This window comes from Nerophis ophidion, linkage group LG08 (genome assembly GCF_033978795.1).
Source record: "Nerophis ophidion isolate RoL-2023_Sa linkage group LG08, RoL_Noph_v1.0, whole genome shotgun sequence".
NCBI lineage: Eukaryota > Metazoa > Chordata > Actinopteri > Syngnathiformes > Syngnathidae > Nerophis > Nerophis ophidion.
The window spans coordinates 46,440,011-46,458,638 of NC_084618.1; the positions used below are offsets into that span (position 1 = coordinate 46,440,011).

Consider the following 18,628-nt stretch of genomic DNA (forward strand, 5'->3'; position numbering starts at 1 on the left):
CCATAAAATATAACGTAGCCCAATGACTGACCATACAATAACAGTTTTTTACTATATAATAGACACACAGAAATTAATGTTTAACAGGCTGAAGCAGCAAACTATTGGAAACAATCATAGTGATGTATAATACCATGCTGTAAAACTGCATCTCTCTTGGTCCTCTGGGTGGAGGCTGGAGTTGCTTCAAGACTGTTCCATCTGGATGCTGCAGAATTCCTGCAACAAACAAACCATACTGAATTTAAGGTTCTTTTGAGCAACATGTGATCTTTAAATGTATCTTCTCCCCAGAGTCCCCAGTCACCTCAAAGCGGGATAAATTTGCCAAAACACCCATTTTATAATAGTCTAAAATAATCAAACATACCTTGGAATACTACAGTTATCTAGCAGACCTAAGTTGATTAAAAGGTGGACGAACAAATTATTTTATGGTAAGAGGCAACATTCCCTCTAAGGCAGTGGTTCTCAAATGGGGGTACGTGTACCCCTGGGGGTACTTAAAGGTATGCCAAGGGGTACGTTAGATTTTTCAAAAATATTCGAAAAAAAAACAACAATTCAAAAATCATTTATAAATACTGTATATTTATTGAATAATACTTCAATATGAATGTAAGTTCATAAACTGTGAAAAGAAATGCGACAAGTTAATATTTAGAGTTGACAGCTAGATTTTTTGTGCACATGTTCCATAAATATTGATGTTAAAGATTTATTTTTTTGTGAAGAAATGTTTAGAATTAAGTTCATGAATCCAGATGGATCTTTATTACAATCCCCAAAGAGGGCACTTTAAGTTGATGAGTACTTCTATGTGTAGACATCTTTATTTATAATTGGAACACTTATTTATTTTTCAACAAGTTATTAGTTATTTTTACATCTTTTTTTCTGAATAGTTCAAGAAAGACCACTAAAAATGAGCAATATTTTGAACTGTTATAAAATTTAATCAATCATAAACTGATGACATAGTGCTGCTGTATTTTACTTTTTTATCCCTTTTTTTCAAAGAAAAATGCTTTGCTCTGATTAGGGGGTACTTGAATTAAAAAAATGTTCATGGGGGTACATCACTGAAAAAAGGTTGAGAACCACTGCTCTAAGGTACGCGCCTGTGCAATTGCACACTGCTCACGCGTCCTCTGCACACGGCAAATCTAGGCCGCACACAAAATCAAATAAAAAGATATGCGCATAACAGTGTGCACGTCTGCCATCGCTCACGTGTGCTACTGAATGCTCAAGGAGTTTTGTCGTTTGCTCATACATATGAAATATTGGAGGGAAAATTGGTAAGGGGGAATATAACTATTCATTAGATATGTTTAAAACCATATAAACACCAAAACAGGGGTTCTTAACACTTTTTGACCTCAGGACCCATGCTTTCGTCATTGTTTAGTTCAAGACGAGGCAATTGAGTGTTTCGAGATTAATAATCACTACTGGACACATTATTTTCCCAAACAAATGCTTCTTCTCATCACAATAACATTTCAGTCACATTTTTGTCATTTTCTGTGGTATTTACCATTGAACAGTGGATTCCGTTTTTTGGGCCAATTCAGTCATTCCGTCGGCATCAATACAAAAATGCCCTACTTTTTTTGTTGAGTGCAGCAATTATTGATTAGGTATACCAGCGCTGTGTCAAATAAAAAGTAGTAACCATGGTGACAATATAAAACTTCAAGTAAACATGGTCTTTTTTCCCACTCATAGGCTCACTCATCCGTTTCATGATTACAAGCTCAGGTTTTTTGCCTGCACTTTGCATAGCTCATTAATCATTCCTTTCAATTATATTTTTATGATCGTGAGAAGCCATAATCAAAATCCAAATTCGATCAATGTCCAGTCCTACGTCAAGCAATCATATTTTGAAAAGTGGAGCCTTACTTTTGAGCGCTATCGATTAGACATGTTTGCTTTGTTGGCACGGAGAAATGCAATATCACCTAATGGCAGTTGGCTATGGAATACGCCTGTTTGCCGGCAAAGCGCTTGAACTGGTGCTGAGTCTGCAACTGGACGTGATGTCCCGTGTAACAAAAGTATAAAAAACATTGCACCATTTGATTTTAAGTCAGTCAGTATCCTGTAGTAGGGCTGTAGGTTATACCACTACTAATAGCGTACTGCGGTACTAATAAAATAAAAAAGGTACTTTATTGCCCTTGAAAAATATCACTATGCGTCTGGTGGTGGGCCGTGGTGAAATAGCTGGTTATATGTGCTGAGGCGCATGTGAGTCAACAAACACAGTGCCCTTTAAAAGCGTAAACAGTGTTGAGACAAAAGAGGGAGAACGGACGTATTTTGGCTTTAAAAGGAACGATAAAGGTGCAATGCACTGCAAAGTCCTCACGAGCTAGCTGTTACCATCCCTTGACAGTGTTTTAGCTACTTCAAAATCACTAATCCTTGCCGCCATGGCGACAAAACACTACGTTAGGCCTGGGTCAATATTGAATAAGTCAATTAACGGAGTGATAAAAGAAGATGAAGTCGATACCTTTTTCAGCGTCGATAATCGCCATATCTATGCAGGCCTCAAATTTTAACTTTTTAAGGTCAAGGCAAGTGTTGTCTTAAAGGAGGGCTCATATTTTAGGGCACCAAGGCAGGTTAGAAGAGCACTAAGGCAAACATTATTTTCTTTCGTGGAAGGGGCTCCAAAGTCTAATAAACAAGCGTTGGTGTTCTCCTGTTTCAGTACAACAGTTTGGCCAACAAAAATAACGAGGAATGACACCTCTCACATCGATTACACAATCTTCACAGCCTTCGTTCAGTTTGTAGAGATGACAAAACATTTGAGCAAGTATTGACGTTATTTGAGCACTGATATCGTTTGCAGTTAAATGAGTGAACATCCCAGTCAACAAACTAAAGACTTTATAAACAAGTTGTAGCAACGTTTATGACACATCCACTGCTGCATTTACTCACATCATTAACTCTCAGTCACAGCAGTTCATGGACTGTATTGAGGATATTAAAGCAACATCAAATAGTTTTTCTCCTATGCCGTATAATTTTAGTGTGGGGACGAGTGCGTATGTCTCCAAAATTCTCTATACCTGTCTCCATCTAAACACAGCAGTGTGCTCTTAAACGCATGGCGGGAAACGAGGGAAAATGACGTCAAACCAAGCACTTGGCTCTGTTTACTCCGAGGGGTAATCACCGCAGCAAAGTCTGTGTAGCTTGTACGCTATGATTATCAAGCCAGACGACACTAGTGTGCATGCGCCTGACTTTGTGTTGCCTAAAATGCATTAATGAATGACGGGGTTTTGGTCATTAAAAATTAGACATATTACTAACCGTCTGGAATTTTATCGCGAATAATCTCTCTAACGTTTATTGTTACATTCCTCGTCCATTATCAAGGGCGGCCACGGCATGTTCTTGCCGCAGATGTTGGTCAATTTTTTAGGACATTACGGCAAATGACAGTGTATGTGTTTGGGTTACAGGAGCAGTCACTCTTGCATGTTTCAGAAGCAGCGGGCATATGCACTACATAGATATAAATGACAATAATGTTAACCGCTGTAAAACTCCCGACGGTTTGCATTACCAGAAAAAATTTAAATGACTGAAAACATTTTATCCACAACCACACATTGATAAACTTATGGAAGGACAAGCTTGCCTGCTTGCTTACATTCCAACATGACAACAAGAGACATTGATGTCTTTTCCCATTAAGAAACGTCATACTCCAATCTAAACTTGTATAAACACATTACTGTCTAAACACCTAAGACACAGTATTCACATTGAACATAAACGCTGTGCTGCCTTATATAAAGTGATCAATAAAAACTCGAGTGTCAAATTGAAACAGACAGACGTCCTTTAAACAGGAAGTGAACGCAGGTGATGTCACATAAAATGGAAGTGAAAATAACTGTTCAACCAATTTGATTCATTAAAAAAACATTTACAAATTGAAAAGGAAAAAGCTGAGCATATTTAAACCCATAGATAAAAATAATATGGCGCTTATGAATCCAGAACAATATTTAATGTTTCCTTTGCCAATAAAGTCTCTTGTGTGGCTATTCATTGTATTTTCTTTTCTTTATTTATGACCAATGTATGACCCTGTAACTACTTGGTATTGGATAATACCTAAATTTATATTACCACCCAAAAACTAAGTATCCAAACAACAAAAGAATAAGTGTTTTTCACATTTTAACAAATGTAATAAACCAGACAATAACATGCTAAAACAGAGAGTAACCATATATTAACAATAAATGAACAAGTAGATTAATACTTATTTCATTTTCTATCACTTGTCCCTCATAATTTTGACGAAATAATGCAAAGAGAAATTAGACAATATGTTACTGCTTATGTCAGCAGCCAAATTAGGACCCTTTGTAACCAATTCGCTTACTTACTACTAAAAATTAAGTTGTCCAGTACATTCATTGTTATTTTAATGTAATTGTGTTTAAATGTTTTAAAATTGTTCTTTAAGTGAAATAAGAATGTCAATAAGAACGTATGTTTAATGTATCAAAAGATTTTTTTGTTAAAATAAAATCAATGTTGACATTTTTTGTGGTCCTCTTGATTTTAGTACGGGTTTTTTTCGGTACCTATGAAAGTCCCAAATTCAGTTCACAACCTTGGTGAGATCTGGACTCCAGAATGAACTCAAATTTGAGGTAGCCCAGGATCATTGAATGCAGTGTGTTCAACTTCAGAGGGTTCACTCCATTACCAAGAGTATCTAGATATGCAATTGTAGAAGTCCAATTTTTCTCCTAAGCAGATATGTCCAAACTGTTGTGTTTTTTTACTGGCCCTCGACATGTTCTGAAAATTAAATACATAATAAATTAGGCATACTATATATAACACTAACAGCTATTTGTTTTGACACCTATAACACTAAATGCTAAGATAATGTTTTTCAGAATCAGTTTTATTGGCCAAGTATGTTTAACACAAAAAGAAACAAGTCGACTTGGGAGTGTGCTCTCTTTGCTCAATGCAAGTAACAAAGAAAAACGTACACGAGAGAGCACAGCACCGTGGTTTCAAATGATCAAACTGATAAATTGAATTTGTTTTATCATTATCAATGTACACATTTTATTAAAGTGGCCCCACACATTCTTTAATTTCCCAGTATGTGGTCATCATAAGTATTAGTAAAATGTATGAAATTCCTATTCAGCATAAAAACATAATTTCTGCAAAAGGGTCATCCATAGTCCAGTCTTTAGAACAGTTACTGAGCCCTCTCCAAAATAAAGAAGTACTTGTATCAGTCAAATCGGATGTGGCCTAAAAATAAAACCCAATGACGGAGAGTGGCTCATAGTCATCTGACGATGTGAAATACTCATCCTGACTGTACATATGGTGACGTGAAGTCTCCAGATCAATTAAAGGGTTTTGTGATTCTTACACATTTCTATTCAAATTGTATTGAACTTTTGTACAAAGTTGAATCCTTAAGGTCCAGTGTTACAAATAATACATATCCATACTATATTATAAGTTAGTTACATCTTTCGGTGCAGCCTGTAAAACAGATCACGGCGCATCATTCTATCTGTAAGGGGAACATGCATGAAAACGTTATTAAAAGTCCATTTTACACCAAAGATACCAGATTATTAATGAAATGAATTATGCAGTACACTAGGCATGGACCCTGGACAAAATTAGTGGGACAACTAATACAGATTTTCATTGTGACACTCTGCAATATAGGCAAAATTCATGAGGCAGTAATACCAATACCAAAGTCATTGTAAAGTGCGGTGCCAAGCAAACCGTTAGGACAACCAACCATCTCCAGATGTTTCAGTTGGGGGAAAAAAGTGCTAAGATTTCTCCTAATATTAGAGCTACATACAGTCACTCTGTAGGCTGTGTTGGAAGATGCAGGAAAGATATATTTGCATTCTAGGTATGTTGGAAATTGGGTTCAAATAGGCATTTTGAAAGTGCTAACGTTATGTCAGAATAAAAATAATAGGACTGAAGATGTCCAAGGAAAAGGCAAATGTGCTGCCACCTAAAAGACATTTTTAATATTGTTACGTCCTTGTCCGTGATCATTACACCATTCACAAAGTGCATAATATCAATATAAAAAAATAAAATATTTTATTTGTATCTTAAAGTGCCAAAGGTACCAGTTCACAAATCATTTCCAACCCATTGTCCAAATAATCAAAAACCCAACACAAAACTTATACTTGTGGTACAAAACATACAAAACCAGTGAAGTAGGCACGTTGTGTAAATCGGAAATAAAAACATAAAAACAATGATTTGCAAATCCTATTCAACCTATAATTAATTGAATACGCTGCAAATTAAATATACTTAACATTCGAAATGGTAAACTTTGTTATTTTTTGCAAATATTAGCTCATTTGGAAATGCCTGCAACATGTTTCAGAAAAGCTGGCACAAGTGGCAAAAAGACTAAGAAAGTTGAGGAATGCTTATCAAACACTTAATTTGAACATCCCACAGGTGAACAGGCTAATTGGGAACAGGTAAGTGCCTTGATTGGGTATAAAAACAGTTTCCATGAAATGCTCAGTCATTCACACGCAAGGTTCAAGGTTGAAAGTTTATTCGTCACATGCAGAGTACACCACAGTGAAATGCTTTTTTCAATGCTCTTCAGATATCCTTCAGACAAGGATGGGCGAGGGTCACCACTTTGTGGACAAATGCGTGAGCACATTGTCGAACAGCTTAAGAACATCATTTCTCAATGAGCTATTGCAAGGAATTTAGGAATTTTACCGTTCGTCGCTACATCGGTAAGTGCAAGTTGAAATTCTACTATGCAAAGCGAAAGCCATTTATCAACAACACCCAGAAACACGGCCGGCTCATTTAGGATGGACTGATGCAAAACGGAAAAGTGTTCTGTGGTCTGAGGAGTCCACATTTCAAATTGTTTTGGAAACTGCGGACGTCATGTCCTCCGGACCAAAGAGGAAATTAACCATCCCGACTGTTATAGGCTTAAAGTTCAAAAGCAAGCAAACTAAAGTGTTTCTGATCATTTCCTGATAATATTGTAAATCCTATTTTTTAAATTTTTGTACAAAATGGATGGACGATTGTTGTTACGTTACAATGTGTGTGGTGCTGTGTGGCGAAAAAATGGGTTCTGTGTGTATTTGTGTGCGTGTGTCAGAGTGAGTGTGTATTTTTGTGTGTCTCTCTGGGTGTTGGGCTCGCGCTGATTCACTGGACCGAGTATTACTTGTACTGTATTTTTACATGTTTGGCAAAGATCCCTCTTCAATGTGGTATTACATTTACATGCAGACTCAAATCACTGTGGTCGCCGTTCCCGTGTGAAAGCATCTGTTTATGATTACACGCATGTCCGTAACTACCATTGAGGACACCAAAGTCATGTCCTCTGTCTTTTTATAAGTGACAAAAAGAAGATGAAATGACTGACTGTAAATGTACTTTGTGTAGTGTGTTCTGTATAAAATCACACGGTAGCTTAACCTCTCTCAATATACAATCTTTGGTCACGTACACCCCAATACAACTCCAACGATGTATCCCAGCTGCTCTCGGGCATAAGGGATGCCTGCTGTCACCAATTCTGTTCATAACTTTTATGGACAGAATTTCTAAGCACAGTTAGGGAGTTAAGAGGATCTAGTTTGGTGGCTGTAGGATTAGGTATCTGCTTTTTGCAAAGGCCGTGGTTCTGATGGCTTCATCCGGCCAGGATCTTCATCTCTCACTGGATCGTTTCACAGTCGAGTGTGAAGCGACTGCGATGAGAATGAGCACCTCCAAGTCTGAGTCCATGGTTCTTACCCGGAAAAGGGAAGAGTGCCATCTCTCGGTTGGGTGGGAGATTTCTGCCCCAAGTAGAAGAGTTCAAGTACCTCGGAGTCTTGTTCACGAATGAGGGAAGAGTGGATTGTGAGATCGACAGGCAAATCGGTGCGGCATCTGCAGTGATGTGGACCTTGTATGGATCAGTTGTGGTGAAAAAGGAACTGAGCTGAAAGGAAAATATCTCAATTTACCGGTCGATCTACATTCCGATCCTCATCTATGGTCATGAGCTTTGGGCTATGACCAAAAAGACAAGATCACAGGTACAAGCAGCTGAAATGAGATTCGTCTGTCAGGTGGCGGGGCTCTCTCTCAGAGATAGGGTGAGAAGCTCCGTCATTCGAGAGGAGCTCAAAGTAAAGCCGCTGCTCCTCCATATAAGGAGGAGCCAGATGAGGTGGTTCGGGCATCTACTGAGGATGCCCTCCAGACGCCTCCCTGGGGAAGTGTTTATGGCACGTCCGACCAGTAGGAGGCCACGGGGAAGATCCAGGACACGTTGGGGAGACTAAGTCTCCCGGATGGCCAGGGAACACCTCGCGATCACCCTGGAGGAGCTGGATGAATTAGCTGGGTAGAGGGAAATCTGGGCTTCCCTGCTTAAACTGCTGCCCCAACGACCCGACCTCAGATAAGCGGAAGAAGATGGATTGATGGATGAAATATAATAACATAGCTCAGCTCTGACCTCTTTGTATTCCCCAAAGAGTGGGAACATATTTAATTTGTAATAGTTTGTCTTCTAATTTCCCAAAGATGCCTTTTTGGAATGCAGGGTGTACTCCGCCTTCCGCCAGAATGCAGCTGAGATAGGCTCCAGCACCCCCCGCGACCCAGAACGGGACAAGCGAAAATGGTTGGATGGATGATCAGTTTAAATCTTAGTGGTACCATGCTAATGACAACTTTAGTTGCTGTTTTAGTACATATTTTAGTATATATTTTCTATAGAGGTCAACTGGCATTGAGGCCTAGCAAACCTTGCAATGGGGAGGGGCAAGCATGACGCAATACAGGCTGAACAGGATTCCACTATTTGTTCAACAAAGTAAAGCCTCCATAACACAATAACACTCCAGAGTCTCGATATTGTGCAACTAACACAATGTACTGTATGTGACCAGAGTTAATGATTATTCGGGTCTAGGCGCAGGGAAAAAATAAGATAAGATTATACTGCCTTACTGTCGGTACAGTACTTTGTTAACAAAATTACTCTTTATTTTATCAGACAGAGAGACATCCATCAACAATCAGTATCACATAGACGTTTCATTTGACATTGACTTATTAATTGATCTGCTTTATGTTTCGTATGGCTATTAATTGCAACACAACTATAGTCATTAAATTTTTGTTTGTCAGTGAGTAAAACACCACCATAATACTATACAACTTGAACAATAACATTTTAGTTTGACAGTTAATAGATAATGTTACCATTTTCTTGACCTGAGTGCTTGCTGAACCAATTTAATAATTCTAAACAATTTTCACTGCTTCAATCAAATGTATTACATGCTGCCAGTTCTTAAACATTACACATGGACAACAATTCCTGCTTAAGGACTTTTTACAACCCCGACAGTGTTTCTTTTTAGGAATTTGCAAAGATGCAAACAAGTGCAACAGTGTGAATCATTGTTTATTTGTAGGTAATCTAGAGTGTAGCACTACAGCATTGACTTAGCATTAATTCTACCCAGTTGTATCACCATTCCCAATCTCTCATGAACAATGCTGACACACTGCTTTCGTCTTATTCACTTGTCTTTGTCCATTCATAAATTTCACACAAGATGAAGTGTTACCAAACAGAAGAGTTTAATGATTGAAGCAGCATTACTTTGGCACTATTACTAGTAGGGATGGGAATTTATAAGATTATTTCGGTTAACATTCCACTATCGATTCCGCTTAACGATTCGGTTCCTCAGCTACAATCGGGATAGGCGCCAGCGCCCCCCGTGACCCCGAAAGGGAATAAGCGGTAGAAAATGGATGGATGGATGGATTCGGTTCCTTAACAGTTCTCTTATCGATTCTCATTTGGAAAAACCGAGAAAAAAAGGCGATTATGAAAAGGTGGAAAATTGGAAGCCTACATTGAGGTCACATATGTAGCATAGAAAAATTATTTAATATACATATTCTTTTGTGGAATTTAAGAAAATATATCAGGTGGAAATTACACAAGAATATAACATTTAGAAACATGTGATATTAACATGTTACATGCCAAGTAAAATATATCAAGCCTTTATTTGTTATAATTTTCAAGATTATGGCTTAAAAGTTTATGAAACTTAAAATTGAAAATCTCAGAAGATTTCAGGTTTCAAAAAGTGTAAGACAAGACCGTTTCAAAAACGCAACATTCGATGCAATTGTTGCATGCTCTGTTCAAATGTTTCAGCATGTTGCTCACATCATCCACTTGATGAAATAGCCTTATAAATATGATAAGTAACGCAATAGTTTCTTGTACGTAATAATTTCTTGTAAAATGTTAGTGTTTGTTCTGCCTGAGCGCCGGCATTTTGTGATCCGACATCACTGCGCATACCCACCCGGAAGAACCTTTAAGAGAATCGCTTGACAAAATAGCAAGCGATTCCAAGGAAATAATGCACTGGGAACCGGTTCTGAACTAGAACCGGTTTTTGATCACATCCCTAAATCACGAGTTATGACTACTGCTAGCCAAAGGCTCCATTGTCGTCGAACTGGACCTTATTTAACACGCAGAACGCCTCGCCTTTTGTCCACTTTTAGACACACTCCCCGGGCGTGTGCATTGCATGGTGGCACCGATTTCAAACTTCCTGTCTGTTACTTTTAATGTGTGCCGTGTCATATATCGATACCACTCTGTAACGTACTGAAAAATCAGAAAATGTATAGATGTACAGTAACACTACAAAACATGTCCTGACAAGTTTCTGAAATATAGAAATCAGTTAAACAGTTATTTTGTTCGGTACTTTTAGACAAAGGCCACATAGCTCTATATTTCACTTTAATACACTTACTCTTAAGGAATAAAAAAATATAGATAATTATTTCCATGTTCAACTGTTGTTATCATGAAAAAAAAACTAATTGATTAGGCTAAGATTTTCTAAATGGGGTATGAGAAAAGATATAGAAAGATAGTGCAAATCAAAAGAAATAGTCCAGTGTAAAGTTATGCAAAAGAGATAATAGACAATGTAAATCTTATACATTTGGCTGACAGAGCTTTTATATAAAATAAATAAATAAATGGTATGTACTCAAAACGCTTTGACACTACTTCCACATTTACCCATTCACACACTGATGGAGGGAGCTGCCATGCAAGGCGCTAACCAGCACCCATCAGGAGCAAGGGTGAAGTGTCTTGCTCAGGACACAACGGACGTGACGAGGTTGGTACTGGGTGGGGATTGAACCAGGGAACCTCGGGTTGCGCACGGCCACTCTCCCACTGCGCCACGCTGTCCCAATATATCCTTGTCATATCGTGAAACGGTTTTGTAGATACCACGGTATTTTGGTTTCAAAGTCTTCACAATAATGCTGTGACGCGTGACCGTATGGTGTGGAGTTTTTTTTAAATGGCGCTTTAGCGTTGGCATGGTCTGAAAATAACACAGCCAGCCGGTCACGTTGCAGCATAAGGCTGGAAATCACCCCAAAAAATGTATATCAAAATTATGTCAAATACGAGTAAACTGAAAAACGTTTCGAAGAACCCTCATTACATTTATCCATTTTCCAGCGCTTGTCCCTCTTGATGTCGCAGGAGGGCTGGAGCCTATCCAGCTGCACTCGGGCTGACCGCGGCACCCTAGACAAATCACCACTTCCTAAACTCTCACCCAGAAAATATATTTGAGCCCAGCGAAACAACACATCCGTTTGTGAGGTATTTACATAATTAAAAGTTGAATTGTTATTAACTTTTGTTAAGAACAGCATTTTATAGACTGCTATTAATATGTCCACTTTGGAGGACACTGCTTGTCAGAAAGTAAATGTTGAAAGACACGAAAGTGAAAATTTTTTTTTACATTGTCACTTCGAAGACACTTAATTTATTTTTTTTAACATTTGCTTTAAACAGTGAATGTTACGGTTCAATTACAGTAAGCGAGTATATCCTTAACATTCCTGCCACTTCATTTTACACATTATGGCATTTTTAAGTCTTTTTTTAAACATATACCTTATTATCCTACCGTGGCTTTAAATATTGTGATGATATCATACCGTGAGATTTTGATATCGATACATCCCTAATGACAATAAATGTTGATCACGCATACTTGCAGTATCCCACAAATCTGACAGCAAAAAGCAACAAATCTGAATCCATCCATCCATTTTATACCGCTTATTCCCTTGGGGTAGCGGGGGGCGCTGGTGCCTCTCAGCTACAATCGGGCGGAAGGCGGCGTACACCCTGGACAAGTCGCCACCTCATCGCAGAGCCAACACAGATAGACAGACAACATTCACACTCACATTCACACACTAGGGCCAATTTAGTGTTGCCAATCAACCTATCCCCAGGTGCATGTCTTTGGAAGAGGGAGGAAGCCGGAGTACCCGGAGGGAACCCACGCATTCACAGAGATGACATGCAAACTCCACACAGAAATATCCCGAGCCCGGGACTGAAACCAGGACTACTCAGGACCTTTGTATTGTGAGGCAGACGCACTAACCCCTCTCCCACCGTGAAGCCCATGTCTGAATCCTCAAAATGCAATGTATCATCCTTGCTAGCGGCTAACTATAAATATCAACAGTAAAGAAACCAAGTACTGTATCAGTATATGGTCAACATTACAGTGATATTTGTTAATTATCAACAAATCTTCTTTTTTTTTTCATTTTTGTTATTGTTTATAGATTCCTGAAGTAGGTCCCTGGACACAGGAGGACTTCTAAATGCAAAAAAACGATATATTTAAATCAAAACCAATAGTTGTTTTTTTCTTATATTTACATATTTTGCACATTGATTTATTTTGCTCAACATTTTACATGCAAAAAAAAGAGAATAAGGGAATCATTTGATTTATTTTGCTCAACCTTTTACATGCAGTAAAAGAAAATAAGGGAATCATTTGAATATTGAATTTATTTTGCCATTTTATGTTGTCCGATTATTAATTGTAATCAAAGATGTAATCATTCATCCATCCATCCATCCATCTGTCCATCCATTTTCTAGCGCTTGTCCCATTCGGGGTCGCACGGGTTGCTGGGGCCTATCTCAGCCACATTCGGGCGGAAGGCAGTACACACCCTGGACAAGTCGCCACCTCATCGCAGGGCCAACCCAGATTGACAGACAACATTCACACTCACATTCACACACAAGGGCCAAATCAGTGTTGCCAATCAACTTATCCCCAGGTGCATGTCTTTGGAAGTGGGAGGAAGCCGGAGTACCCGGAGGAAACCCACGCAGTCATGGGGAGAACAAGCAAATTCCACACAGAAAGATCCTGCATTCAATGATCTTGAAATTTTTAATCATCAGTATTGCCCAAAAGTAATGTTTAGGATCCAAAAAACATAAATAAGTGGTTATTACGTTTTAACAGAAATGTGAATATAGAACCATGTTACAACGGAGGGTAACCAGCTATTAATAGTAATTTAGCAAGTCTATTAAAAATAGTTTTGAGAAAGTAATACAGTCGGAAATCAGGCAATATGATACCACATGCTAGTAGTAAGTGTTTTTATTACCTTTTTTTTTTTTTTTTAATTACTTTCAAGAAACTAGACCGAAGATTTCCACAAATCTCTATAAATTTGCTGAACATGAAAAGTGTGTATTAATGAAGATGGACCTATCCAAAATCTAAATTGTTTGTCTTTGGCAGAGATCTACACAGTAAATGCTAAATAGTATGGGTGTAACGACTGATCATAATATTGATAGATAAAATTATATTCCTAGATTTCAAGTTTATTGATCTGTGCTTGGCAGGTTTGCCTTTAGAAAGATAGGTATCGATCCAAGATTGTTTAAAAGAGAATTGATCAATAATTTAAAAAAAAAAAAAAAAAAGGAAAATGTTGGATTTAAGAATGGAGGACTTAATATGAAGTTTTGCACTTTCAATGAGGATGTTAAACGTGAAGTCTGTCCGCGGCCTGCGAAGTCATCAAAACAAAAACGGCGGATAGCTACAATGAATGCTCAACGCCACACAACAATATCATGAACTACAACAGAAAAACTTTCAGCTACATCATGATTGCAAAAGCCACAAGAAAGACAAATGACACAACACAATAACATAGAGCCGCAACACGACTTCAAGCCAAAAAAGACACGACAGACGCAACGGGAGTGACATGGTTGTGGCAACGCAAAGACTTCCGGAACACAACAACAAGTAGCCAAGGAAAAGTAATTAAATCAGAAAAAAATATATTACAAGCGATGGATCAAGGCGCCTATGTATATTAGGAAGCGTGAGGCCAACGCCATCAACAGGGATGAATCGGATATAGATGGGCCATATATGCTTCTGCACAACTGGGACGCTTTCCTTCATCGGCGTCGCCAGGGCGGAGAAGAGATACTGTATGGTCGGGTCAGGGAACTTTATTTAGTTCTACTCCTAAAACGTTAGTTACTGTAGCTGAATGTTACAATTGTAAGGAGAACATGTTTTCTCTTGTTAATTCAACCTTAAGTGTTGGTTGCGCTTAATTCAAATAAGATATGAATGCATTGGCCAATAATTGTTGTTTATTTGCTTGTTTGTATGCATTTTTTATGTATACCTAATTCCCTTACAAGAAGTAACAGGAATATAGGAAAATTTACCTTCCGTGTCCACTAGAGTATTTATTTCACAGTAACCAGATTTGTTATGCTAAAAAGTTACTCAATCGATTTCAACCGACTAAATGATTTCGGATTGTATTTTTCTACAAAAAAAAAAAAAAAAAATATCGTCCCCGAATCGTATCGGCAAGCGCTAATTGTAAATTGAATCGAATCATTGTTTGAACAAATAGTTACAAGGGGTGGCATGGCGCAGTGGGTAGAGCGACCGTGCCAGAAACCTGAGGGTTGCAGGTTCGCTCCCCGCCTCCCGTTGCCAGTGTCCTTCGGCAGGACACTTCCTCTTTGTCCCCCAGTGCCACTAACACTGGTGAATGAATTATGAATTGTAGATGGCGGTCGCAGGGGCCGTAGGCGCAAACTGGCAGCCACGCTTCCGTCAGTTTACCCCAGAGCAGCTGTGGATACGAAAGTAACTTACCACCACCAGGTGTAAATGAATTATGGGTTATCACTTCTCTGTGAAGTGCTTTGAGTGTCTCAAAAAGCGCTATATGAATCTAATCCGTTATTATCTAGTAATTTGTTATTTATTTTTTAATCAATCAAACAAAATAATACACAATATTGACAGCACGGTGGAAGAGGGGTTGGTGTGTCTGCCTCACAATACGAAGGTCCTGAGCAGTCCCGGGTTCAATCCCGGGCTCAGGATCTTTCTGTGTGGAGTTTGCATGTTCTCTCCATGACTGCGTGGGTTCCCTCCGGGTACTCCGCCTTCCTCCCACTTCCAAAGACATGCACCAGGTGATAGGTTGATTGGCAACACTAAATTCGCCCTAGTGTGTGAATGTTGTCTGTCTATCTGTGTTGGCCCGGCGATGAGATGGCGACTTGTCCAGGGTGTACACCGCCTTCCGCACGATTGTAGCTGAGAGAGGCACCAGCGACCCCCCCTGCGACCCCAAAGGGAATAAGCGGTAGGAAATGGATGGATGGATGGAATATTACATTAAATAATACAATTCCAAAACCAAACCCGGCCTAGCAACATTCAGAATATCAATCAACAGAGCAATTGAGAAGACACACGAACATAACACAATCCAAAAGTAGTCAAACAAAAATGAATAATATCAACAACAGTATCAATATTAATAACACACTCCTAGATAGCAGTGATCAGAAAATCCCTCATTGACATTATCATTACAACCATTTATAAAAATTAAAAAAAACATTTAAAAAAATTAACAATAGTGTCACAGTAGCTTACACTTGCATCACATCTCATAAGCTTGACACTGTTGTAAGCACAATACCAATGGTGCGCACAATCGCATATTGCAATTTTAATGTCAAATCAAATATTCATTGGATTCATCACTATACAGCAGGGATCGGGAACCTTTTTAGCTGAGAGAGCCATGAAAGCCAAATATTTCAAAATGTATTTCTGTGAGAGGCATATAATCTTTTTTTAACACTGAATACAACTACATGCGTGCATTTTTAAGACCAACACTTTTACAGTATAATAAGTCTCTTATTGTTTTTAAAATTGGTAAAAAAAAAAAAAAAAGGTAAATGGTTGTACTTGTATAGCGCTTTTCTACCCCGTTTTAGGGAGCCCAGCGCGCTTTGACAGTATTTCCACATTCACACACACATTCACACACTGATGGCGGGACCTGCCATGCAAGGCGCTAACCAGGACCCATCAGGAACAAGGGTGAAATGTCTTGCTCAAGGACACAACGGACGTGACGAAGATGGTAGAAGGTGGGGAATGAACCAGTAACCCTCAGATTGCTGGCACGGCCACAGTCCCAACTTCGCCACGCTGTCCCCAAGATAATAACATTGTTATTCTAAAGCTAACCAATAATAAATATGGTACTTCTTACAATTAAAGCGACTTCTTGAACAGGTGCGATAGAAAATGGATGGTTGGACAAAAATGCATGAGAATGTTTTATAATTTGAACGTTATTTTTAACACTGTGATTACCGGCGGAATTATTAATTACTTATCGTGTTAAGCAATGGCAGCTAAGATTTATCTGAGAACCAGACTCAGTCATCAAAAGATCCGCATCTGGCTCTAGAGCCATAGGTTCCCTACCCCTGCTATACAGTGTACATCCACGACTAAACTACTGACTAAACTACTACCAAGTGTGGATTCAGGTCTATTTCAAGTTCTAGGTAACCCTTCATTATTATATTTTATAAATAGTAAACCAAGTTGTGGTAGTAGTTTAGTCGTGGATGTACACTGTATACTGATGAATCCAATAAACATTTGATTTGAATTGATTTGACATTAAATTTGCAAATTGCGCGCCATTGGTATTGTGCTTACAACAACACATTGTGTCCAATAGTTTCCACAAAGATAAAATAAGTCATATTTTAGGTTCAGTAAATAATGTTATCCACCTGTTGTCTCTCTCTCCCCCCAAATAAAGTTGTGGTGCATTTACTCACCCACTTTATCGACTCCATACTTGTGACCCGCCACCTGATGAGACAGAGGCACGCATCCATCCAGGTGAGCCGGGCCTTGCGGTTCCTTTGGCCGCTGGCCGCTCTTCTCCTTGGCGGAGAGTCCGGGGGAGATGCACGGGCTGATGTTGACCCCGGCAGGGACTGTGCTGGAAGTCAGCTCCAGTCTGCCGAGCGCTAACGTGGATTTCATCATAATTCGGCGATGATGACTTGCTGACATTAGTAATAAACAACACAGCCCACTAATCCCGGTCCTTCATCAAGTAAAAAGACGTCACTGTATGGATTCACATACTTTTTACGTAAGAACCGCCTTGGGTATATGTGCGATACATTGTTTGGGCGTGCGGTGGTGAGACCTTTAGGAAAGTGGCCCAGTCCAGACGCAGACAGCCAAGCGGCTCTGTTTGCTGCCTTCGACCACCCACGGCAACTCGAGCGAGTCTCGGCAACACTGTCCTAATCCCCGCGGTCACCTGCGACGAAGCAGAGGTCCCGAAGCGCGCTGATTCAATGATTTTCATATCTCGAACAGCAGCACAAATACAATCTGGCCACATCCCACTTCCTGACAACGTCAATCATGAGAGAACCAGGCACGATTTCCGCTCGGGAATTTCAGAATAAAACACCGCGCAGATTTGTAAATTATCCTGCCAGTATTTTAAGAGGAAATAGATTGCAGCGTAACACAATAGATATGACACACGTCTTTATGAATCCATATAACATCCAAAATCCGGTAAAATAATCCGTGTCCGCGTTTAAGAAGGGCCAGTTGTTTAGGTTTGTCAAGGATGTAGCGACACATTAAGGTGTACTCAGTTCCCGTCATCAGAAACAAAAGCATTGGAAGAATTGAACTGAAAAACGTACTTGAACCTCAAAAGTAGGCTATGCAGTCCAAATTAGTCTGGAATCTACCAATGTGTATGCTGGCTATTCATAATTGCGTCAAAAATCGCAAAACATGCCTAACGACCAGCCTAAGAACACGGTCTTTTACCCGTTATTGAACAACAGTAAAGGTGAGTGGGGTAGAGCCAGCTAGGGGTTCGCTGCCAAATTCATTTCAATGACATCAACATTCGTTTCCATACCAAACTGTCGCAACACACATTTACTTCTTCACGGAAGCAGTATTTTTTTTTTCAACAAACTTTATTGTAACAACTTCCGCTTGCAGGATTACACTTGTAAACAAGAGATGCACACCTTTAGGGTCCGTGTATGTGTTGGTATTTCAATATTCTTTTCACAAAAGAGATGTTGAAAAACAAAACAAAACGACAGGTTTATTTGAATTTCGTTTAAAAATAAAACGAAAATTGAAAAACAAAATGTTTTTTTATTTTTGGTTTCGAAAAAAGCGCAGCACGGTGGAGAGGGGTTAGTGCGTCTGCCTCACAATACGAAGGTCCTGAGTAGTCCTGG

The 18,628-nt window shown here is 39.1% G+C and overlaps 1 protein-coding gene across 1 annotated transcript in view; it reads right to left on the reverse strand.

Annotated features, from left to right (window-relative positions):
* Nucleotides 1–17,781, reverse strand: part of ipmkb (inositol polyphosphate multikinase b) — a 40,822-nt gene extending 23,041 nt beyond the window's left edge. Inside the window, exons 1-2 of the mRNA XM_061908678.1 lie at nt 17,174–17,781; nt 134–219 (exon numbers count right to left, since the gene is read on the reverse strand). Of these exons, the coding sequence (XP_061764662.1) occupies nt 134–219; nt 17,174–17,414 (327 nt within the window). The 5' untranslated portion in view covers nt 17,415–17,781. The remainder of the gene's footprint in view (nt 1–133; nt 220–17,173) is intronic.
* Nucleotides 17,782–18,628: the final 847 nt, after the last annotated feature.